The sequence below is a fragment of the Stenella coeruleoalba genome (assembly GCF_951394435.1).
Source record: "Stenella coeruleoalba genome assembly, chromosome: 13".
Taxonomy (NCBI): Eukaryota; Metazoa; Chordata; class Mammalia; order Artiodactyla; family Delphinidae; genus Stenella; species Stenella coeruleoalba.
This window is the reverse complement of record NC_137159.1, coordinates 68,876,991-68,901,143: the sequence shown is the minus strand read 5'-3', so window position 1 is coordinate 68,901,143 and position 24,153 is coordinate 68,876,991. Positions and strand designations below refer to the sequence as shown.

The 24,153-nt window shown below is 45.2% G+C and overlaps 1 protein-coding gene across 1 annotated transcript; it reads left to right on the top strand.

Moving 5' to 3' along the window:
- The first annotated feature begins 1,935 nt into the window (after positions 1-1,935).
- GCKR (glucokinase regulator) lies at positions 1,936-24,150 on the top strand. The gene is given in 23 exon segments (XM_079940729.1): positions 1,936-2,193; positions 2,470-2,625; positions 3,686-3,754; positions 4,137-4,210; positions 4,519-4,579; positions 4,583-4,588; positions 4,809-4,862; positions 6,002-6,096; positions 8,914-8,992; positions 8,994-9,020; positions 10,276-10,394; positions 11,034-11,082; positions 11,086-11,132; positions 11,365-11,380; positions 11,384-11,462; positions 11,811-11,884; positions 12,271-12,367; positions 12,565-12,644; positions 12,759-12,842; positions 20,550-20,591; positions 23,021-23,026; positions 23,030-23,155; positions 23,969-24,150. Coding segments are annotated over 23 exon segments (1,671 nt in total). The 5' UTR covers positions 1,936-2,133; the 3' UTR covers positions 24,140-24,150.
- The last annotated feature ends 3 nt before the right edge of the window (positions 24,151-24,153 follow it).

Here is a 24,153-nt window from a genome sequence, read left to right as displayed (position 1 = left end):
GACCGTCCCGGCGAGCCAGCCGCCGCCTTCTGCAGAGCTGGCCCCCGTCGCTCCGCCGCAGCCCGGCCGGGACGTGCGGGCCCGCCCCGCCCAGCTGGGGTTCTCGCCGCCGTCATCAACGCCCCCCCAACCCGGTTCTTTCGGGACTCCTCCCACGACCCTCTCATTGGCGGCCTCTCGGGCCCCCAAAGCTCCCGATCCCGGCTCTGTGTGATAAGCCCCGGCAGGGGCGTGGGGGGCGGGGGGATGTCGGGAGAGGCGCAGGTGCGAGGGTCTCAGGCACCTGGGAGGCCTCTCGCTCCCCAAATGGAATTAGCCGAGTTGAGAAGTGGAATTCCACCTCCGGTGCCGGAGGGGACAATGATGGAGATAATAATTATTTTGACAATCTCCTACTTGTAGACTGCGTCAGCTTTTAAGTATCTTCCCCATTCATAATCTGATCTTGATTCCCTTCATTCTCTCAGTCATTCTTTCATTTATTAGGCAAATATTTATTGAGCGTTCTCTATATGTCTGGCATGTTAATAGCTGGAGATACGGCGATTATTAAGGGTGCTGGGTTTATAGGGGAAATTTAAAGAGAGACGACCTGTTTCTTGTCTTAGCTCTGGGACTTACTGTGTGGCCTTAGACAAAGAGGTTAATCTAAGTCTCAGGTTTCCCACCTGTAAATCAGAGCATCCAAAACCTCACAGGGCTGTTGTGAGGATCAAATGAGACAATATTGGGGAACGATCTTTATAAAGCTTATAACACTGTGTGAATGAGAGATTATGATTAATTGCACCAATTTGTTAGTTACTTCATTTATTCAATAAACATGTAAATCCTTAAGTTATTTCATGCTTTGGTTGAGCATGAGATCTGGAGTGAGAACCTGGGTGTGGGTCCCAATTCTGTCAGCTGTGTGATCTTCAGCAACTAACTTAACTTCTCTGAGCTTCAGTTTCATCATCTGAAAAATGAGGGTGTCAATATCATCATCTTTTTAAAAAAATTGAACCGTAATTGATTTACAAAGTGTTAGTTTCAGGTGTACAATAAAGTGATACATATATACATATATTCTTTTCCAGATTTTCTTCCATTATAGGTTATTACAAGGTATTGAATACAGTTCCCTGTGCTCTACAGTAGGTCCTTATTGTTTATTTTATATATAGTAGTGTGTATCTGTTAATCCCAAACTCCTAATTTATCCCTCCCCCCCACCTTTCCCCTTTGATAACCATAAGTTTGTTTTCTATGTCTGTGAGCCTATTTCTGTTTTGTAAGTTCATTTGTATCATTTTTTTAGATTCCACTTATAAGTGATATCATATGATATCCGTCTTTCTCTGTCTGACTTACTTCACTTAGTATGATAAATTCTAGGTGCAAATGGCATTATTTCATTCCTTTTAATATCTTCTTAATGTATCTAATGAGATACTGTATGTGCAAATGCATTGTTCAGTGTAAATAAATGTTAGCCAAACTTGTATTTAGGGCAGATACTTTGGTTTCTAATTCTCATTGCAGTATTTCTATTTCTGTGGCACTTTCCCCTGTAATATCCAGTTCAGTGCGTGCACCCCTGGGGCTCTGAAGCTTCTGTTGCCTTCCTTCTGAGAGGAGAGTGAAATGGGGCAAGTGGGACAGGGAGGACTGTGTGTGCTGAGCATGTGATCAAGCCATGGCCCAGGTCCTCTGACCTCTGCTGACCCTGAGAACCCTGATCTCTGGCCTCCTGATGCATCCTGGTTCCAGAGCACTCGTGCCCAGGGATCCTTTTTGCCCTGGGCCTGGGTATTGTCCTTCCGGGCTCCAGGCCCTCCAGAGAAGAGGGCATTGTCTGAAGGGCAAGAGTAACGAAGACCCCGCGTCTTCCTCTTCAGGGACAACCAGAGGCTGGGGAGTCTGGGTGCCTGTAAAGAGGGACCTGGGGAGCCCCCGTGGGGTGACTAGAGGGCTGAGGACCTAGTGACCAGGAAAGGGTGCAGGCAGAGGTGTGCAGAGAGGCCAGGGTACTTGGGTTCATCACCACTGTGGCTCAGATAAGGCCCCGCCAACTGGAAGCAGTGTCAGTGTGACAGAAGGGGCTATGTGGCTGAAGAGGGTGGCACAACAGTGTGTCCACAGTGTCGGACCATGCCAGGCACAAAACGGTTTCAACGTGTGATTGAGACCCCGGAGCCTGGCAAGTGGGAGGTGAGACCCTTTCTCCCTGTTGGCCTTCTGTGCTGATTCCTAGAATCCTGTCTCATCTGGACTTCCCTGCACCCTGGGTTTCTGCTTTCCCCGTCCTCCTTCCCATCTTCCTTCCTGATTTTCTTTCTTTGATAGGCCCAGAGTACCAAGTGCAGGCTAAATCATTTTTGTGTGTGTGTGTGTGTCCCAACACTGTGCCTGCTGCCACACCCACCTCCAGTTCGGCAGACGTGAATGAGGCTCCCTGACATTGACCTTGTCCCCCCTTCCCTCTAGTTGTCTGGGTATGAGGCAGCCCTGCCCATCATAGAGAAGTCAAACCCACTGACCCGGGATCTGGACAAAGCAGATGCCGAGCAGATTGTTCGATTGCTGGGGCAACGTGATGCTGAGATCTTCCAGGAGGAGGGACAAATCAGGCCCACATGCCAGGTGACTCAGCCGCATCCCCTGGACACTGCAAGTAACGATGCCCACTGCAGCCCCACCCCACCTCAACCTCTGCCCTCTCAGACCATGGTCTGGGAGCCCCTCCCCCGCCCCCCCCAACCCACTGTCCTTTTCTTGGCTGTTGATGCCTGCCTGTTGCCTCCAGTGAGTCAACTCTGACCACCATGGTATAAGCGGCTGGAAAAGTCCAGGAAGTGCCGAAGGTACCAACTCTCCACCTGCTCCCTGCTTAAATTCGTGTTTCCCTCTACTTTTCTCTCTTCTTGGTCTCTATTTTTCCCTTTTATAAACTTCTATATCCTTATTGTCATCTTATTAATCAACAGTAATTATAATAACTATTACTGCATAATACTATATAACTGACCACGTACTTTCACACCCATTACCTTCACAAAAACCTGTAAAGTTGGTGTTATTGTCTCCATTACTTTTCGGATGGGAAAACAAAGACTTAAGATAATCACAGTAGCTTTTGCCCAAGTACACGCAGCTAGTAATTGCCAGATAATGCTGCTTCCTATCTGTGACAAAGCTGCTTTCCGTCCTTTCTGCAATAAGTAAGGGTTTTTGGGTTTTTTTTGGCTGCGTTGGGTCTTTGTTGCTGAGCGCAAGCTTTCTCTAGTTGTGGCGAGTAGGAATTACTCTTCGTTGTGGTGTGCAGCCTTCTCATTGCGGTGGCTTCTCTTGTTGTGGAGCGTGGGCTCTATGCATGCGGGCTCAGGAGTTGTGGCTTGCGGGCTTAGTTGCCCCGAGGCATGTGGGATCTTCCTGGACCAGGGATCGAACCCGTTTTCCCCTGCACTGGGAGGTGGATTCCTAAGCACTGCCCCACCAAGGAAGTCCAGTAAGGGTTTGAATAAGTAGCTAAACCAGAGTTGGGGATCAGACTGAAGTTTCTTTCTCAAATCCAAGGTTCTTTCTGCTACACCATATTCTCTATGTTCTGTTCGCTTTGGGGATAAGAGGGGGGTTCTGTTACCAACCAAAAAGAGAATATGCTTCTCCCAACCTGGAGACCTAGGCATTTTTCTTTTCTCAGGAGCCTGAGGGGGGCGCTGGTGGGGCTGAGTGGAGGGATACCTCTGGCAGGATGGCATTCCTCATGTCGGTGAGTACCTTGATCGCCGGTTTTGCTCTCCGCCTTCTTGGAGTGAACCTCAGGACCATAAAGCTCTTCATAGCTAAGCTCCTAGGTGGACCGCCTCCAGCTCCGGCTCTCTTTCTTCTCCAAAAGCTAGATCTCAACATGGAGTCCCATTTCTTCTGAGCCCATCTGAGCCCCACCAGTCTATTGCCAATGTCTGTACATCCCACACACCCCTAATCCATCATCTCCAAGCAGCATATTTAAGAGTCAGATTCCAAGCAGTGCTGGCTTAAGCACTGACCTAAGAGAATCATTATACAGCCTCTACCCTCAAGGTGTTGAAAATCCAAGATAATTGTTCCTTCCCTGTCATTACTACTCCATGTTCTCTCCGACTTGGCAGGTCTCCTTTAACCAGCTGATGAAAGGTCTAGGACAGAAACCTCTTTACACCTACCTCGTTGCAGGAGGTGACAGGTAAGCCAGGCTGGCCTATGAATATTTTGTTTGGCCTAACTAGTGTCTTTTAGAAACTGAATTTGAATGCTTTCAGGTGGAGATGGTGTCCAGTTTGCTCTCCACTTCACGTACTTATGTTGCCTGACTAGCCCTCATAGGCATTGAAGTTTTTCAACCCTACAGAGTGTTTATCATGGTGCCCAACAAATAGTAGGTGCCCATTCAGTGACAGTTTTCTCTTCATTTCCTTCTCTCAAAGCAGCCCTAATAAACCATAGGTTTCTGCTTCCCAAGCAGTGCCACTGACCTTGAGTCTGTCCTCTTAGGTCTGTGATGGCCTCTAGGGAGGGGATGGAAGATAGTGCCCTGGATGGGATCGAGGAACTGTAGAAGTCTGTGTTTTCCACTGACACTCAACCATAGACCTCTGTCTGTTCCTTCTCGTGGGGACATCAAAGCCCCAACATCCAGCCAAAGCCCATCCCCTGCCTCCTCCCTGCCCCCCAACTCCCTTCCAGCCACCCCCCACCTCATCCTGGCCCTGACATCCCCACACAATATGTTTATACCCTAGAATCCTCTTGGTGGCACTACCTCACCCATCCTCCTCTCCTAGGTGGCTGCTGGGAAGAAGAGGGTGATTGTCATCGGCATTTCAGCGGGACTCTCTGTGAGTGTGAAGACGGGCTGGGTGGGTCAATTTTATAGGGAGGCAGGGAGTAGGAGTGGAACAGCATGGAAGATAAATCAACAAGATTTAGCTAGATTTAGCTAGAAAACAGAAAGGGCTTGTGTAAGGAATTTTGATTTTACTCTCACTGATTAGGATCCAGTTGCATGAATGTGGGACAAGGGGGGAAGGGATCTTATCCCACAATAACTGTGTACCCATCCACTCAACAACCAAAATAGATAGAGTAGTCCAGGGCTCAGCAAACTATGCTGGCAGGCCAATCCAGCTGCTCCCTGTTTTTGTCAATGACATTTTACTGGAACTCAGCCATTTGTGTTTACATATTATCCATGGCTACTTTGACGCTTCAACGGTAAGACTGAGTCATTGGACAGAGATCGTAGGGCCCACAAGCTTAAAATATTTGCTTTCTAGCTCTTTACAGAAAAAACTGACCCCAGACTAGTCCCTTGCTACTTAACGTGTGGTCCTTACACCAGCAACATCAGTATCACCTGGGATCTGTTAGAAATGCAGAATATCAGGCCCCCCCACACCAGACCTACTGAGTCTGAATCTGCATTTTAGCAAGATTCCCAGGTGGTTTGTTTGACATGCACTGGGCTAGATGACCCTGAGTTTCCGCTCAGCTGTGCAGCTCGGACTCTCTGAATTCACTGAGCAGGACCTGGACCCCAGCAGATGTGGAACGAGGCACACAAGGAGAGCAGGACACTGACCTCATGGAGCTGACAGTTTAGTTCTGTATTTTCAGACTTTACCACGCAGAAGATTTCCATGGGAGAACCTGTTAGAAATGTAGGTCTAGGGAATTCCCTGGCGGTCCAGTGGTTAGGACTCAGCGCTTCCACTGCCAGGGCCCTGGGTTCAATCCCTGGTCGGGGAACTAAGATCCCATAAGCTGCACGGTGTGGTCGATAATAATAATAGTTAATTAATTTTAAAAAAATGTAGGTCCATGGGGTCTCCCCTTCAAATTCAGATCCAGTAGATTTTAACTGGGCCCAGAATCTGCACTTAAACAAGCATGTGCGGGGCATTCTGATGTACGTGGGCCTCGGGCAGAGCTAGAGTAACCCCCCTCATCGAACCCTCCCCTCTCTCCCTACCACCAGGCTCCCTCTGTGGCAGCCCAGATGGACTACTGCATGGATAACCCAGCGGTCTTTTTGCCAGTCCTGATTGGTTTCCACCCAGTGAGCATGGCCAGGTGAGCCTTCTGTAATGAAAAGTCGTACACAGGACTTCTGTAATGAAAGGTCATGGCCAGGCCCCTGGGGGAGGCTGGAAGGGAACCTGTGAAAATCTACAGGATAGTCACAAAGGAGAGGGCAGGGCAAATATGCTCTTGTTCACCAAATCTCAGAATATTAAAGTAAATAAAGGTGCAAACGAAGCAACTGACAAAGGATTAATCTCCAAAATATACAGGCAGCTTATGCAGCTCAATATCAAAAAGACAAATAACCCAATCCAGAAATGGGCAGAAGATCTAAATAGATATTTCTCCAAAGAAGGTATACAGATTGCCAACAAACACATGAAAGAATGTTCAACATCACTAATCATTAGAGAAATGCAAATCAAAACTACAATGAGATATCACCTCACACAGGTCAGAATGGCCATCATCAAAAAATCTACAAACAATAAATGCTGGAGAGGGTGTGGAGAAAAGGGAACCCTCTTGCACCGTTGGTGGGAATGTAAATTGATACAGCCACTATGGAGAACAGTATGGAGGTGCCTTAAAAAACTAAAAATAGAACTACCATACGACCCAGCAATCCCACTACTGGGCATATACCCTGAGGAAACCATAATTCAAAAAGAGTTATGCACCACAATGTTCACTGCAGCTCTATTTACAATAGCCAGGACATGGAAGCAACCTAAGTGTCCATCGACAGATGAATGGATAAAGAAGATGTGGCACATATATACAATGCAATATTACTCAGCCATAAAAAGAAATGAAATTGAGTTATTTGTAGTGAGGTGGATGGACCTAGAGACTGTCATACAGAGTGAAGTAAGTCAGAAAGAGAAAAACAAATACCGTATGCTAACACATATATATGGAATCTAAAAAAAAAAGTGATTCTGAAGAACGTAGGGGCAGGACAGGAATAAAGATGCAGACATAGAGAATGGACGTGAGGACACAGGGAGGGGGAAGGGTATGCTGGGACGAAGTGAGAGAGTGGCATGGACATATATACACTACCAAATGTAAAATAGATAGCTAGTGGGAAGCAGCTGCATAGCACAGGGAGATCAGCTCAGTGCTTTGTGTCCACCTAGAGGGGTGGGATAGAGAGGGTGGGAGGGAGACGCAAGAGGGAGGAGATATGGGGATGTATGTATATGTATAGCTGATTCACTTTGTTATAAAGCAGAAACTAACACACCATTGTAAAGCAATTGTACTCCAATAAAGATGTTAAAAAAAAATAAAGTAAATAAAGGGTGTTCCTAAGCTTAGGAAGTTTTTTGTTGGTTGGTTAATTTGCATATTCTCTCATTTCAGAAAGGATTGAAGGCAGCTTATAAAGGTTACATAAAATATAAGAAAGCATACATTTAAAATGGAATGAAGAGGCAAGGAAAACGTGGGTCAGAGGATAGAATGGGCTCAAGAAAATGCATACCACAAAGATCTGTGCTTTCATCTGAGGTGGGTCCCCAGCATCTTTTCAAAGAAGGAATACTGGGTGCTGACTGGCCTCCTAGTCTCCTTTGCCTAGCTCCCTTATTTTAGGCCCTTTCTCCTTCATGCCAGGAGCCCCTTTGGTCCCCTCTGGCTACTCACATCTCCCACCCTGTTCCCCTTTCCTGAGATCCCTGTGCCTCCAAGTCACCTCCCTCTTATTCTCTGTCTAAATGGCCACTTCGATCTCAAAGAAGGCCAGCATATATTTTTTAAATTTTTTATTGGAGTATAGTTGATTTACAGTGTTGTGTTATGAAGGCCAGCATATTAAACCAATACTGCTCAGGTGCGATTCTGTGAACGCACTGCCTTGGGAGTGTTAATAAGGAAGGTTCTTGTATGAGAGGTCTGATGTTGTAGGTTTGAGGTAAGGCCCGGAAATACCTACTTTTTGCAAGCATCCTTGGAGATTCTGATGCACAGCCAAGCTGGGGAAACTCTGCTAAATGAACCATCGGAGGGGGCCACCCAGTGAAGCTGAGGGCTTCCTGTCACCGGAGGTATTTCAGCGAAGGCTCGCTGACTACTCAAGAGCAGCTCTGTGTGTATTTAGTGTGGTCTTGGGGAGACGGACAGCTGAGTTCCGAGAGGCTTTTTCAGCTCCCAGATTCCAGGCATGTAGTGTAATTCATACGAAGGTATAAATGATCTCTTTTAATGGAGGGCTTTCCTCACCAAAAATGTATCTGCTGCAGTGGATGCTAATTTCAGGGACCGTGACTAAGTGAAATGAAGGATTTCAAACAATGTAGGCGTGGAGATCTTCCAGTTGTTCCTTAAATCAGTGGCTCCCAAACTTGGCTGGTCTTCAGAGTCATCTGGGAAGCTTTTTAAAAATACAGATTTGGGGGCTCCACTCCAGAACTACTGAAGCAGACTCTCAGGGTGGGTGTGGAAACCAGAAATGGGTAGTTATTAAAAAAAACCAAACCTCCCCAGGTGATTTTGCTGACCTGCCAAGTCTGGGGATCTCAGTTTTCAACCACACAATAAACACTGTTGCCTCTCTCTGCAGAGGAGACATGGCAATAGGACCTGTGCAAGGACCAGGACACAAGAAAGTTCTGGTCTCAGGCTGGAACTTTTTACTTGAGTGTTGGCTTTGCTCTGGGCTCAAATTGCTGAATGTTTTATTAACCCTCATCCTTGGGGTTCAGGGACACAGTGCCCCTATGAGCATCAAAGCACATCTCTCTAGGAAATTGTTGACCTCTGACCCCAATCTCAATGTGGTATTTGGTCCCAACTCTCATCTGAGGCCCTTCCTTTAGATCCTCACACATGATCCCCCCTCTGTCTCTCTTTGGGCCCCAGAAATGACCCCATTGAAGACTGGAGTTCGACATTTCGACAAATAGCAGAGCAGATGCAGAAACTGCCGGAGAAAACGGAAAGCTTTTGTGCTCAATCCTGCAACTGGGGTGAGATCTGCCCCCACCCCTACCCCTCACACCCACCTCCGGACGGCTTGCCACTTAGGGCCTCTGATTTTAGGTTTTGTTACATCATGTCTAAATTCCTGGTGTCGTGTATCTACTAAAATGTTGTAAATCAAATCCTGTTTTCTCGTTTCGGTTTTCACCTTAAGATGTTTTATTTCCATTCGGACCCTGTCTCTTAAATAAGTCATCATTAAACACCTAAATGGTCTAGGGCAGTTTCTATATAAAGAAGCTCTTTTGCATCTGTGTGTAGAAAGTATTGCTTCATGTCTCTTTTATATGTTTCAGTTTCAAATATGGGCTTTAAAGAAAAAATGGGATGTAGTTTCATTCTTCTGCCTAAGACTCTCCAAAATTGGTGTGGCCCTTCTAAGCCTCCACTGCTCCTGTTGCTTTTTTCTCTGGATTATGGCTGCGTCTCACTAACATCATCTGCCCTTCCTTTGACCTTACAAGGGCCTTAACCAAACCCCTGCCCTGCCCCACTCTGCCAGGGATGGGCACATCTGTGACATTCTCTTTGATCTTCCTTTTGCGAGATAGGAAGGCAGGAATTCCACATTACACACAAGTTCTGCATCTTTCATCTCCCAGATGCTCATCTCTCCTCCTCTCTACAATTATTTACTTTTAATCTCCTTTTCTCAGACACTGCTTTTATCATTCTTCTTGCTGTAATCTCTTTATCTTTTTGGTGTGTCATATTATATATCTGTATGGTTACAATCAATGGCTGCTTCACTGGTCTGTCCAAGGAGCATGAAATGTAGTGTTTGGATTAAAAACTGTTATTTAAAAAGTGGGGGATGGAGGAGGGAGAAAGTACTTGGCAAACAAAAACAAAAACAAAAACAAAAGCTCTCTGAAAAACCCTTATCCCCAGCTAACAGGACACTCAATTATTCTGGCTTCCTCTCCAGAGTCCTGAATGTACCATAGAAATGACCATAAGTGGCCCTTTCCCCCTCCCCTCCCCTCCCCTTCCCTCCCCTTCCCTTCCCGTCCCTTCCCTTCCCTTCCCTCCTCTCCTCTCCTCTCAGTTAAGCCCTCAACCAGCACTCCTCCTCACAGCACACTGGGGGCCACCAGTCCTACAAATGCCTGCTCAGTGGCCACTAAGCAGAGCGCATGTCCAAGAGCCACTAACCAGATTGCATGCACAGTGGTCACTAACTAGTAAACTCCAGGACCTTCCTTCCTCTCCCAGTTTCTCCTGGGTGTCATCACTCTGCAGCCTGAGGGCCTCAGTGGCTCCTCCCAGATGAAGGGTGGAAGTGCCACCAAGATCCTGCTGGAAACCCTGTTACTGGCAGCTCACAAGACTGCGGACCGGAGCATCGCAGCATCTCCGAGGTAGGGAGGATCTGGACCAGAGAGAGATCAGAGTCAGGCAGTGGGTGGGAGGGTGCAGGCAGGGGAATGGCAGATCCAGATCTGGAGGGTGCGCTGGTAGCAGCAAGACTGCAGCCCTGCCGTTCCTTCCCTGGGAAAGGAACTGGCAGGGGGATGCCACTGTTCCCATCACACAGTCACAAAGTCTGGCTTGTTTCCAATGGACCCTGGGTTCCTCAGGTCCAGACCTGATCCCTGTGCACACCTGGGACATCCAAAGCTAACCTAGCTTCCTAGAGTCTTTGATGTGGGGATGGTCCAGGCCATGCAGGGTAGAGGTCATCCTGCTGTGGGCCTGCCTCCCTCACCAGGGTCTCTCGCCTAGCTTCCACGTCGCTCACTTACCCCCTCGTCAACTCTCTGATCCCACCCTCCTCCCAGTGCTCTGGATGCCCTATTCTTCTCTCTGCTCTTTAGTCTTCTTCCCGCTGAAGCCCACTTTGCCCCTGTTGAATGCAGTCTGGCTCTGCTTATCGCTCCCCCACGAGGGACCAGCAGAACTTAGTTTCAAGGGAATTGCACCTTCCCCAGGGTGGGAGGGACTCAGGCTTTCTGAGGGGGCACTGGGCCTGCCCTGGGAGCTGGTGGACTTTCTCCCAGATGCCTTCTGGAAATCCTGCGGACATTTGAGTGGGCTCATCAGGTGACCTAGAGTCAAAGCCCCAAGATCACCACCCTGATGAAGCAAGTCAGCACCAGGTGTGTAGATGTGTATTTGGAGGGGGGAAGCGGCCTGGATGGGGAATGTCATGAGAGCAGGGGAGACTCTATGAGACATGATAACATGGGGAGGGTAGCGGGTCTGCGTGTTAGAGGGTCAGGGTAGGCTTTTGGTTCGTTTACTCCTGTGTTCTTCTGCGTGTGTCTTTCTCTGATCTCTGGATTTTCTTCACTGTGATCTCTCATGTCCTGACCTCTGACCCATTCTCAGCCTGGAGAAAAAAGGCTGAGTATACCTGGTTGGCTGGCAGACCCTGGGCATCATTGCCATCATGGATGGAGTAGAGTGCATCCACACCTTTGGTGCTGGTGGGACCCCGGTGTTGACTTACTTCCCGATTCCTCCTGATCCAAACCAACTGGTCTGCTCTCCAAATTCTTTCCTACTCCCAACCCATGGAGGCTCCTCATTCAATGTCCATCCTGCCCTATCTAGATAGGCATTTCAGTCAAATGCTCCTTCCTTTGAACCTCACTCAGTCCTTGATCCTTCAGCTCCCAGCCCCATGCTTAGCTATGGCCTCCCAAGTGTGTTACTGCTTACTCTGCACCCCACTTGCCACTTTCCTCCCAGCCCCACTGACACCTCCCCAAACCTAGAACCTTCCTCTCCTTTGAATCCCATCATTCCTCTCTCCCTGTCCTTAACCTTCCCAGATTTCCAAGATGTCCATGGCTTTCTCATTGGTGATCACAGTGACATGTTTAACCAGAAGGCTGAGCTCAACCAGGTGGGAAGATGATGGGGCTTGGGGAAGTTGGGAAGATAACTGGTGTGCAGAGGGTGGGAGAAAAGAGGAAGGTGGAAACAGGTAGGGGAGTACAACGGGATTCCCTTCTAGAGAGGGAATATGGGTTAAAGGTCATGAGACCTTGGGGCAGCACAGGAACAGTGTGGAAAGCTCTGGATTCACCCCCCAAACCTGGCTCTGGTCCAGTGCTCTTCCGTCAGCATGCTGCATTATCTTGGGCAAAACACTTTACCTCTTTGAATCTTGGTTTTTACATCTGTAGATAAAAGCTCTGCATTAGATGTCCTCTAAGGGCCTCTTTGGTCTTCAAGTCTATATGCTGGAGTTTTCCATGGGAAGGACTCTCTCCTCTTTCTCTGCCCCAGGGTCCCCATTTCTCCTCCTCCCACGAAGACTTCTTGACTTCCATCCTGCCTTCCCTTGCAGAAACTGACACCGTGGTCTTCATTTTGACCCTGGATGGTGAGAGGGATGATGGGAGTGGTGGGGTGAGGGGTTGGAGGCAGCTGAGTGACTCAGAGGAACTATCACTTTTCTGGGTCTTAGGGCAACTGCTCAGAGGGAGGGACAGGAGTGTGTGTCCTGACTGGACCCCAGGGGAGGAGAAAGAACAGCTGAAGAGCCAGGCTTTCCACTCTGACGCCCTGCCCCTCTCCTAGACAACCTCAAGGAGGTGCAGATGCTGGTGGAGCAGGTGAAAGAGAAGACCTCCAACATCCAGGCCTTGGCACACAGCACTGTAGGGCAATTCCTGCCGGAGAGGGTCCAGCCTTGAGGAGGGGACCCGGGGCAGCAGTTACAGCCAGGGCTTCCTGTAACTTCCATCGCGGTTCCTGCTCCTCTCTCTCTCCAGACCCCTCTGAAGAAGCTCTTTCCCTCCATCATCAGCATCACATGGCCACTGCTTTTCTTCGAATATGATGGGAACTTCATCCAGGTATGGGGAATGAGGAGGTAATATCTGCAGTGAGGGGCACAGAGGAGGAGGGATTCCAGGAATTAGAAAACCCAGGGCCGGAGGGTAGAAAGCTTTGTCTGACTTCCACAAAGCCAGCTGGGCAAGTTCTAGTGTTACCAGGTCACTCAGAGTTTCCAAGTCAATGGGCTACTGCATTCAGTTCTCTCGAGAAATATGCAAAAGTACAGGATAGGCCGCCAATCACCTGACAGATACTCATTTGTCCTTTGTCACAAGTTAATTGTCGATACTATAGTCATCCTCACTGTCCAAAAGCCTTTAAGACATATTTTTTTGCAAGTTGTCCTATGCTGAGTTCACTGCAGATAATAGTACACTGATACAGTCCCTGTTTACTAATGAAATTATGATCCAGTACAAGCATTGCTAATAACCGTAGAAGTAATGATCACTTTGGGTGCACTTTGCAGTTTAGCGTTTGGAGTGGGCAGCAGGACGTCTGGATGCCAGTTCAGTTCTGCTTCGTGGCCGAAGAAAGAAAGCAGTTTTACACATCTCTGGTCCTCAGTTTTCTCACACGACAGCCCTCCATCCTCCATGGGGCGGAACCAGGCCCATGAAGGGTTGCCCTGGAGAGATGTGGCCTCATCCATTATTCAAACTACTTCCTCCAGGAAGCTTCCCAACTTAACCAGACAACAGCTGACATGCTCCTTATCTGCCCTCAGAACTCAATGGAATTCTCTCCTCTCCCCCCGGAACAGGGGATCCACACTCCTTTCAACGTGTATCTTTGTCTTTCCTTCCAAATGGTGTTCATTGGTCATATCCCTACTTCTTTTGGCATGCTTTCCACATTCATTGTCACCTTTGAGATTTCACATCTTCTAAGAAGTCTTTTCCAATGAAACCCACATCTTCTAGACCCCTCCTTTATGTTATATACCCCATCATACTTATAGGTTCCATTGTATAGTCATAATACCTAATACACAGAGACCTTTGCACTTTACACAATATTTCAGGTATATTATCTCAGTTCTCTTAACAGTCTCCTAAGGAATGTATGTTTAGTGTCCCCATTGCCCAGATGAGGAAGATGAAATTAAGAGATTAAGGGATTATAATCATGACCACACAGATAAGACAGGAGTCAGGATTTGAACTCAGGTTTTGGGACTCTAAATCCATGGTTTATTTCACCATACAAGATAAATGTCAACCATATTCATGAATTGAGCCCGATCCATTTATTCATTCATTCAACAAATATTTTTAGAGTACCTGTCACATGCCCGATAATATCCCAGGGATAGGGGATATAGCAGAGAATGATGATCTGTGATATTTTAAAGAACTGTATTTTTAAAGAAAATTGTAATAACAATACATTTTTTAATTGTCAAAGCTTTAGAAAATACAGAAATCAAAAAAAGGAAAAAAATCATCCATAATCTACCTTCTTCCAAAAACAAAAACAAAAACCACTCAGACAAATTTTGAGACTGTCTCTCTACTTTTTTATGCATATGTAAAAATAGTTACATAAAAATAGGATCATACATGACATGCTGTTTTTAACTTGCTTCTCTTTATTTAAAATTATGAACACCTTTCTGTACTAATATATCTACATCATCATTTTTAATGTCATGTGTTCCACGGTATGTGGACTGTAATTTGTTTACTCTAGCCCCAGTTGTCAAACACTGTAGTTTCAATATTATGGCTTTTTTTAAAATGCTGCACAGAATATCCTTATACACACATTTGACTCTCTCATTAGGGTAAACCTCCAAAAGTGGAATCAATGGGTCAAAGGGTGTTTAAAATTTTAAGGCTTTTGATGCTTGTGGTTACCTCCAAAGAGGTTTATAAACAAAGTGTAAAATTGGTTGTTCCCCACAACCTTAAAATACTGGGTAACATTGTTCTTTTTAATCTTCGCTAATCAGCAAAGGAAAAAAAGTGAAACAAAACGAAAGGCATTTCCGTGGTAATTTATATTTAATTACTATGGAGATTGGCTCCTTAAAGACATATATACGCCATTGAATTTTTTTCTTTATTGTACTGCTTCTTCATATCTTTTGGGCATATTCACCCAATCTTTTTTTTTTTAATTAATTTATTTATTTTTGGCTGCGTTGGGTCTTCGTTGCTGCGCGCGGGCTTTCTCTAGTTGCGGCGAGAGGGGTCTACTCTTCGTTGCAGTGCACGGGCTTCTCATCGCGGTGTCTTCTCCTGTCGCAGAGCACGGGCTCTAGGGTGTGCGGGCTTCAGTAGTTGTGGCTCACGGATTCTAGAGCACAAGCTCAGTAGTCATGGCGCATGGGCTTAGTTGCTCCGCGGCATGTGGGATCTTCCCGGACCAGGGCTCGAACCTGTGCCCCCTGCACTGGCAGGTAGATTCTTAACCACTGCGCCACCAGAGAAGCCCCTCATTCTTTATTAGGGTATTTTTTTTCTTACTAATTTATAAGAGAGAGTGTATATAGCAAGGACAGTAGCCTTCTTTTGCTGTTCCATGTTTTCCCCCAGTATGTTATTATTAATTTCTACGTTTTTGATGTAGAGACATTTAATTTACATTTTGGCATAGTCAAATCTATCAATCTTTGTGTGTTTCTTTTTTTCTTGATTCCGGTTTTTATCTTTTTAAATGTACTGAAATTGAAATACGGAGGCTTCTTTTAGAGCTTATAAATATTTCGTTGTAGAAATAGTTTGATGTAACTCAGCCCACACTTTTATTTTGAAAAATTTCAAATCTGCAGAAAACTTGCAAGAATAGTATCAATGATACTATAGTATACTACAGTATACTATACTATACTAATAATACAGCGAACACCCATATGCTTTTTGCTAGATTCACCACTTATTAACATTTTGCCACAGCTGCTTCATCTCTCTTTACCCCTGAATCATTTGAAAGGCGATTGGAGATATGATACTTGACACAAGTTACTGTGTTCCCTAAGAACAACAGGCATTTGTCTATATAATTATAATTATCACACTTGAGAAAATGACAATTAATACAACACTATTATCTCATATACAGACTATATTCAAATTTCCCCAATTATTCCTGTGTTGTTTTTATCTTCCAGATCCAGGATCTGAGCAAGGATAATGCGTGGCATTTCGTTATTGTGTTTCTTTAGTTTTCTTTAATCTGCCTGAGTTCCTCAGTCGTTTTTGATCTCTTTCATCAAAACACTGATATTTTAGAAGTCTAGACCAATTGTTTTGCAGAATGTGCCTCACTTTTGATTTGCCTGATTGTTTCTTCATTATATTCACGTTAAATTTTGGGGCAGGAGTCCTGCATAGATGAGGCTGTGCCTTTATCAGTGTATCACATGTAGAGGCTCCTAATATCAGTTTGTCCCTTTATTGGTGATGCTGCGTTTGATCATTTGGTCAAGGTGGTGTCTGTTAGATTTCTTTGTATCTTATTCCTCAGCAATCTTTCACCCACGGTTTTAGCATCCACTAATGATTCTTGGTTGAATCAATTATTACTATGATGGTTTTAAAATGGTGATTTTTCTATTTGTATCCTTCTGTCTCCATTTACTAGTTGGCATTCTTCTGTAAAGAAAATCTTTCTTCTCTCCCCCCCTTATCTACATTTGTTTGTTTAGTATTGATATGGACTCATGAATTTTTGTTGTTGTTGTTGTGTGTTTTAATGCATTCCTGTCATTATTCTTTTTTTGGTGTGGGGGTACGCGGGCCTCTCACCACTGCGGCCTCTCCCGTTGTGGAGCACAGGCTCTGGACGCACAGGCTCAGCGGCCATGGCTCACGGGCCCAGCTGCTCCACGGCATGTGGGATCCTCCTGGACCGGGACACGAACCTGTGTCCTCTGCATCGGCAGGCGGACTCTCAACCACTGCGCCACCAGGGAAACCCCATTATTCATTTTAATGCTCAAAATGAGAGCTCATTCAAGCTGGCCTTTGTGTTCTTGTGACATATCTATCCACATTAGCATTTGAACACTCTGCTGTATTTCTTTTTGCCAAAAAAATTTTTTCTTGTTCTCTTATGCAATATACTCTTGTGCCTTGCATTTTTGCTTAACAAAATACACTGAAAATCACTCCACTTCAGTTTAAAAATCTCTTCTTCATTATTTACATTTGTGTTTGTGTGTATTTGTGTGTGTGTGTGTGTGTGTGTGTGTGTGTGTGTGTGTGTGTGTGTGTAACCCAGTCATCTCCTATGGAGGAGCACAAAAATGTTGGGCCACATTCACCTTATACTTTCCCTGGTTCCAGCCCTGGAATCAATCATTTTCCAAGGAGCCCTGGTTGTTAGTTGAGATTGGTATTTAGAAATCTAGGTGCTAGGTATGCTCACTGCTACTGGTTTGTTTTGCCTCTAAGCCCTTTCAGTAGAAAGAACAAGGAAATATATATATATATGTGTGTGTGTGTATTCACACACACGTACTCTCCTCCAATATCATCAGTGTATTTACCCATTTGTTCAGTCCTACAGTAAATACCAAACAGTTTTGGAATTGCTACCCTAATATGACTGTCATCAACAAACTTACCAAGAAGTGGTTGAGATTTTTGCAGTTCTTTTTGTCCTTTGATCACATCCCACTAGATAAAGTGTTCAAAAGTCACTTTCATTAATTTTTTTCTTTCTCTCTGTGGTTATGTTATTAATGTGATATATAGTTAGGCTCATTTATTTTTATTTGTTTTAAATTTTAGAGTTTTTTTCAGTTTTTGGTCTAATTTTATCTTTTGAATATGTAAAACATAACATGATTTAAAAGTCAGAACTGTATAAAAAGATGTCCCATTTCCTTCTCTATTCCTTCCATCCCATTCCCACTCATCCCTGTAAGAAACCAATTTCATTACTGACTGACTTATCTCCTGTGTTTCTTTTTACAAAAAAACGTGTGCGTGTTCGTGTATGCTTTGCATTTCCTTCTTTCTTTCTTTTTTAAAAAATTAATTAATTAATTAGTTTATTTTTCGCTGCGTTGGGTCTTCATTACTGTGCGCAGGCTTTCTCTAGTTGCAGAGAGCGGGGGCTACTCTCCGTTGCGGTGCACAGGCTTCTCATTGCAGTGGCTTCTCTTGTTGCGGAGCATGGGCTCTAGGCATGTGGGCTTCAGTAGTTGTGGCTTGCAGGCTCTAGAGCGCAGGCCTATGGAACTCTTCCTCATTATTTTTCACATTTGGGTGTGCTCACACATTTGCGAGGGTTATTCGGGCAGTCTCTTACGTAGGGCATTTGAACTGTGTGTTCATGTAAATACATGAAATATACTCATTTTCTAATGGTATTGTGGTCTTGATGATCCCTTGATTTTCAGTCCTTTATAAATTAGAGATATTAGTCCTTTATTTCTGCTATACAGTTGACAATTGAACAAGGCGGGGGGTTAGGGGCACTGATCCTCTGCACAGTGGAAAATGGTGTAACTTATGGTTGACCCTCTGTATCCATGGTTCCTCCCTATCCACATTCCTGGGATAGGATCATTGTAGTACTGTACTATTTACTATTGAAAAAAGTCTGCGTATAAGTGGACCCTTGCAGTTCAAACCCGTGTTGTTCAAGGGTCAACTATATATTCCATTTTCTTTGGGTTTTAACCATGCAAAAGTCTTTCCTTTAATTTTTCTGGGGTAGAACTTATCAATCTTTTATTGAATTTGGATCTTGATGAACAGAAAGCTCCCCTCACGCCACACCCACTCCATCTGTGTTTTCTTTTAGTACATGTTTTCTTCTAGTGAAAGTGATCTTTCTCTTGCTCTCTTTTTTTTAAAACCATTTTTTAAATTAAAATAGTTAATTTACAATGTTCTGTTAGTTTCAGGTGTACAGCAAAGTGATTAAGTTATATATATATATTCCTTTTCAGATTCTTTTCCATTATAGGTTATTATAAGATATTGAATATAGGTCCCTGTGCTATACAGTAGGTCCCTGTTGTTTATTTTATATATAGTAATGTGTAAATGTTAATTCCAAACTATCATTAAGAGTTTATTCTTGTGTATAGGGTGAGGTATGGACCCAATTTTATATTTTTCTAAATGACTATCCAATTGTCCCAATATACATACTTAAAGTTAATCTTTTCCTGAGTGATTTGAGATGCTACCTGTATCAAATACTCAGTTCGCATGTGCACTGGTTTATTTCTGGACTTTCTTTCTGTCTATTGATGTGCTGGTACCATACTGTTTAATTATAGATGCTTTATGGTAAATTTAATGTCCGATAGAGTTAGTCCTCTCTTCAACACTCTTCTATAGAATTGCTGCCCTTTTTCCACATGAACTTTAAAATGAATGTGTCTAGCTTCAAATTATATAAAATTTAAAGTATTTTTTCGTTAATGGTAGTTAATGGTATAAATGGTTGGTGATATAAATGGTTAATGATATAACCCAGATTTGATTGATCTCTCCCCCACAGGGCAGTCTGACATGCAGCCTATAGCATCAGTACTGCATACTGGCCAGCTTCATTCTGATTGGTCAGGTTTCTATTCTTATACTCAGTGTCTTTGTCGATCACTTGTTAAGTATTTTCAGTATACCCCCTGCTAGGGGTTTGTGTGACCAGCTATTTATAGAGTTGCAGAATAAGGAGGTAGAAGTAGTAGCCTGTTTCCTCAGCCTGGCTAGGACCAAATACTTAACTCCCTCAATTCCTTTACTGGACTCCTGTTGCCCTCAAAGTTTGGTAGTAGATATTATAAGTGCAAGATATGAGGGCCAAGAACAGGTGACAGTTATTCCCACAGTACCACGTGTTTGTATAACATTGCAGTTTTCATTGTGCTTTCACATCCATTATCTCGTTCATCCGGGAAAAGATCGTGGCAAAGTAGGAAATGCCCTCATCACTAAATCAGGAGACCTGGATTTGGGTCCTGATTCTACGTCTCACTATCAAGTTTACTTCTGACCTCTAGTTTCCATATATGTAGAAACAGGGATAGAAAAAACCTATTCCATAGGGTTGTTATAAGGATTAAATTGAATTAATTTTTCAACAAACATATATTAATCGGTAATCACGTGTCAGCCATTATCAAAAAGACTGGGGCTCTTGAGCAAAATAAGACACCATCTCTGCTCTCAAGGAGCCTTTAGTTTAGTGGAATGAATCCCAGGATTTCCACTTCTCCCCTGTCTGGTACCTGAGTAACAAGGGGAAGGTGCTGGTAAGAGCAAAATCCTACTGTGGAAGGACTCAGGGAAGATATCTGTCTACCAAGGGCCAAAAACACAAATATGTGGGGAATTCCCTGGTGGTCCAGTGGTTAGGACTCAGCACTTTCACTGCCATGGGCCCAGGTTCAATCCTCGGTTGGGGAACTAAGATCCTGCAAGCTGTGCAGAACGACTGAAAAAAAAAAAAGAAAAGAAAAGAAAAAAGAAAGAAAACCCCACAAGTATGTGAAGCTGCCAGGTTTGCCAGGAATGGCCCTGGCTGATGGAGCAAATTATGTCTACTTTTTTTGGGGGGGCCGTGCTGAGCAGCATGTGGGCTCAGACCCATGCCCCCTCCATTGGAAGCATGGACCCTTAACCACTGGACTGCCAGGGAAGTCCCTATGTCTGCATTTTTGATCCCTGGATTCCTGTCAGATAATAAGGCCCTGTTCACCCTGCTGCTCTAATGTCCCCTAATTTTCAATATCCCCATGTGTCTGCCCTATTTAGAAGTTCCAGCATGAGCTAAGCACCAAGTGGGTGCTGAATACGGTGAGTACAGGAGCCCACGTGCTTCTTGGGAAGATCCTCCAAAACCACAAGCTGGACCTCCACATTTGCAACTCCAGGTTCTTCTGGCGGGCTCTGGCCGTGCTGCAGCTAGGACATGATGGGATGGGGCTGGGTGGGGCCTGGCTTCAATGCCTAGGCTGCCATAGGAGGGTGTATTTCAGAGGTATGTAGATGTGAAGGGGTAAGGATTGACTTTTCTCTTGTGCCTCTCCTTGTCCTTCTATCAGGCCCAGCCTCTCCTCTAAGGAGTATATGTGCACACATGGGTGCGTGTTTGCGCAATTATAACTATTAGGCAAGATTCTTTCAGTTACACATATGTGTGACAGAAATCCAATTTGTACTGGTTTAACTAAGCAAGGCAAATGATTGGTTCATGTAACTGAACAGTAGCTAGATCCAGAAACGCAAAATGACATGCTCCAGAACTTTCAGCCCTTAGCTCTGCTTTCCTCTGTGTTGCTCTCACTCTCAGGCAGGTTTTCTCCACTAGGTGGCAAATTGGCCACTAGCAGTGCCAGCCTAACATCCTACCAATTTAGCAACTCTGGCGGAAGGAGAGTTTATCTGTCCCTGCGATTCCTGCAAATACCTGGGGGAGGGTCCTCATTGGTTTGTCTTGGGTCACATGCCCATCCCTGAGCCAATCACTGTTCTCCAGGGGAAAGCAGCCCTCTGCCCAGGCCTGGGTCACCCATGCTCTCCCTTTAAGATGGCAATGGAGGAAGGGGCATGAAGTGAGCCTCAATCAAACAGTGTGGCCTGAGAATGGGGGAGCAGTAATTCCCCAGAGGAGAATCAAGGTGCTGATACAGGAGGAGGAGGCATGGGTGCTGAGCAGATAGCACAACAGATGGTCCTGAAAGTAGGGTTGCTAGATATAGCAAAGAAAAATATAGGACACTGGTTACATTTGAATTTCAGAGAAATAAAGAATATTTTTTAGTATAAGTATATCCCATGCAATATTTGAGACATACTTATACTAATTTTTAAAAATTATCCATCTGAAATTCCATTTAACTGGGTATCCAATATTTTTATTTGCTAAATCTGGCAACTCTACATGAAAGGAACCCATGAATTGGCATTTAGTGAGCAGCCATCAGGGCCCTAAAACAACCTTCTCGAATGAGTAAAACCAACCAACTGGGAAAAAAAATCCTTTATGCTTTTCTAGTTCCTGGAGTTGGGGCAGGTAGGGGGAGCCAGAGCTACCTATGATCCAGTCCTTGCCATCCCAGAGTGGCCCATCTAATGGAGGAGAGACAAAACCAACACTTGAAACACAGAACAATTAAGCGTCAAATTGCATGATCCTTACTGAAGTCCAATAGAACATCAAAGAAGGTAGGACCTATGCACTATAGCAAAGCAGAAGACTTCATGGAAGAGGTAATGTTTGAGCTGGGCCTACTGGTTATGGCTTGGAGAGGTGAAGGACTGAAGGGCACTTTTTTTAGAAGGAGTATTAGCCAAGGCCCAGAGGGGGTCTAGGCATGATATGTGAGGGACACAGGTTTGGAGTCACTTTACAGAGTGGTGAGGGAGCAGGAAGGGGAGAAACTGTGGAAGATTAAAAGCCAGACAGGAATTGGGACTTGCCAACACAGCTAGATCTGTGCTGTCCAGCCACCAGTCACACGTGGCCATTGAGCACTTGAACTGAACTCCAAATTTTATTTAAAAAGTGAAGCATGTAAAGTTTTCATTAAATGCAACTCTATTCTTTTGGTAGGACTCTATTTCACTTTTGCATTGAAATTCAGCACCTGAATTGAAATGTGCTGTAATTGTAAAATACAAACTGGACTTCAAAGACATGGTACAGAAATATTGTAAAATATCTCACTAATAATTTTTAATACTGTTGACATGTTGAAATGATATTTTGGATATATTGGATGAAATAACACATGACTAAAATTTATTTCACCTGTTTCTTTTTTAATGCTGTGCTAGAAAATTTTAAATGACATATGTGACTCATTATATTTCTATTGGACAGTGCTGAGCTAGATGGAGAGGAAAAGGGTGGTGAAAAAAATAGAAGCAGTGTTTGCAGATGAACTGTCTTACAGCAGTATAAAGGATGGATGTGGTTAGGGAGGAAACCAGAGGGAATGAGTTCAGTTTAAGATGACCAACCTTTGGGATTGCGGGGACATGGCCAAAAATACGACCAATTTGCCATTAATTCTCCAGTGTAACCCAGCCAACCAAGGCCCACCACCAACCCTTTTACCCCAGTTTTCCTTTACAGCTGGGGATTGTAAGTTTGGGATTGCCTACAGGGACGAATTCTCTACAGCTGGTCTTCAAGATCCCAAACTCCCATTCTCCCTTGATCCCATTCTCAGCTCCCATGGCTTTCTAGCCCAGCATGGATGTTACCACTTCTTCCACAGCGGTTCTAGGGACAGCCCAAGTCTCGATGCATCGAGAGCCTCCTCCAGGCGATCCACGTCCCTCAACCACTGTCGGATGATATTCGAGCAGCTCCCATCTCCTTCCACGTCCAGGTTGCACAAGAGAAGGAACAGGTAACTCGCGAACTGCTAGTCACCTAGCAAACACTTACTGAGTACTTATGATGTGTCAGGAACTTGTCTCGGCACTGAGTTTACAAAGCTCAGTGACACTCTGCAAGGAACTCCCCCTGTTCATGGAGGAGACATGATTGTGACAAGTAGTCAGAGAAGTGTGAAAAAGGTACTACAGGGGTGCCGAAAAGGAGTCTTCAGTTTTGCCTAGGAGGGGAGTCAGGAAAGAGAGGGAGAACTGGGTCACGAACCAGTCTTGATGAATAGGAGTTTTCTGGGTCAGGATGAAGGCTACTCTCTGCTCTTGACCCACCTCATTCCAATTTCTGGTGTTTGAAAACTCCCTTCTATTCTTTTTTTTAATTATTTTATTTATTTATTTTTGGCTGCGTTGGGTCTTCGTTGCTGAACGCAGTCTTTCTCTAGTTGCGACGAGCGGGGGCTACTCTTCGTTGCGGTGCGCGGGCTTCTCATCGCGGTGGCTTCGCCTGTTGTGGAGCACGGGCTCCAGGGTGTGCGGGCTTCAGTAGCTGTGGCTCGCGGGCTCTAGAGCGCAGACTCAGTAGTTGTGGCACACGGGCTTAGCTGCTCCGTGGCATGTGGGATCTTCCGGGACCAGGGCTTGAACCCGTGTCCTCTGCATTGGCAGGCAGGTTCTTAACCACTGCGCCACCAGGGAAGCGCCTCCGTTCTATTGTTGCATCCAACCTGGTATCTTCTGACTCCCACACTGAATGCCCTAGCTCCTCCAGGGTTCTTCCTCAGACGACCTCACTTTCTCAGGCTTCAGTTCTCGCTGCCTCCTCCCCACAGGTGATCCCCATAGCCTTGCTGAGCCTCCTGTTCCGGTGCTCCATCCCTGAGGCCCAGGCATACCTGGCTGCAGCTCCCTCTGTCCGTGAGGCTGTCAGGAGCGCCCTCACCCGGCCAGGTCGGAAGCGCAACGCCGACCTCTTGGAGACCCTAGATCCTGCTGTGCCGTGAACTGGTGTTTCTGG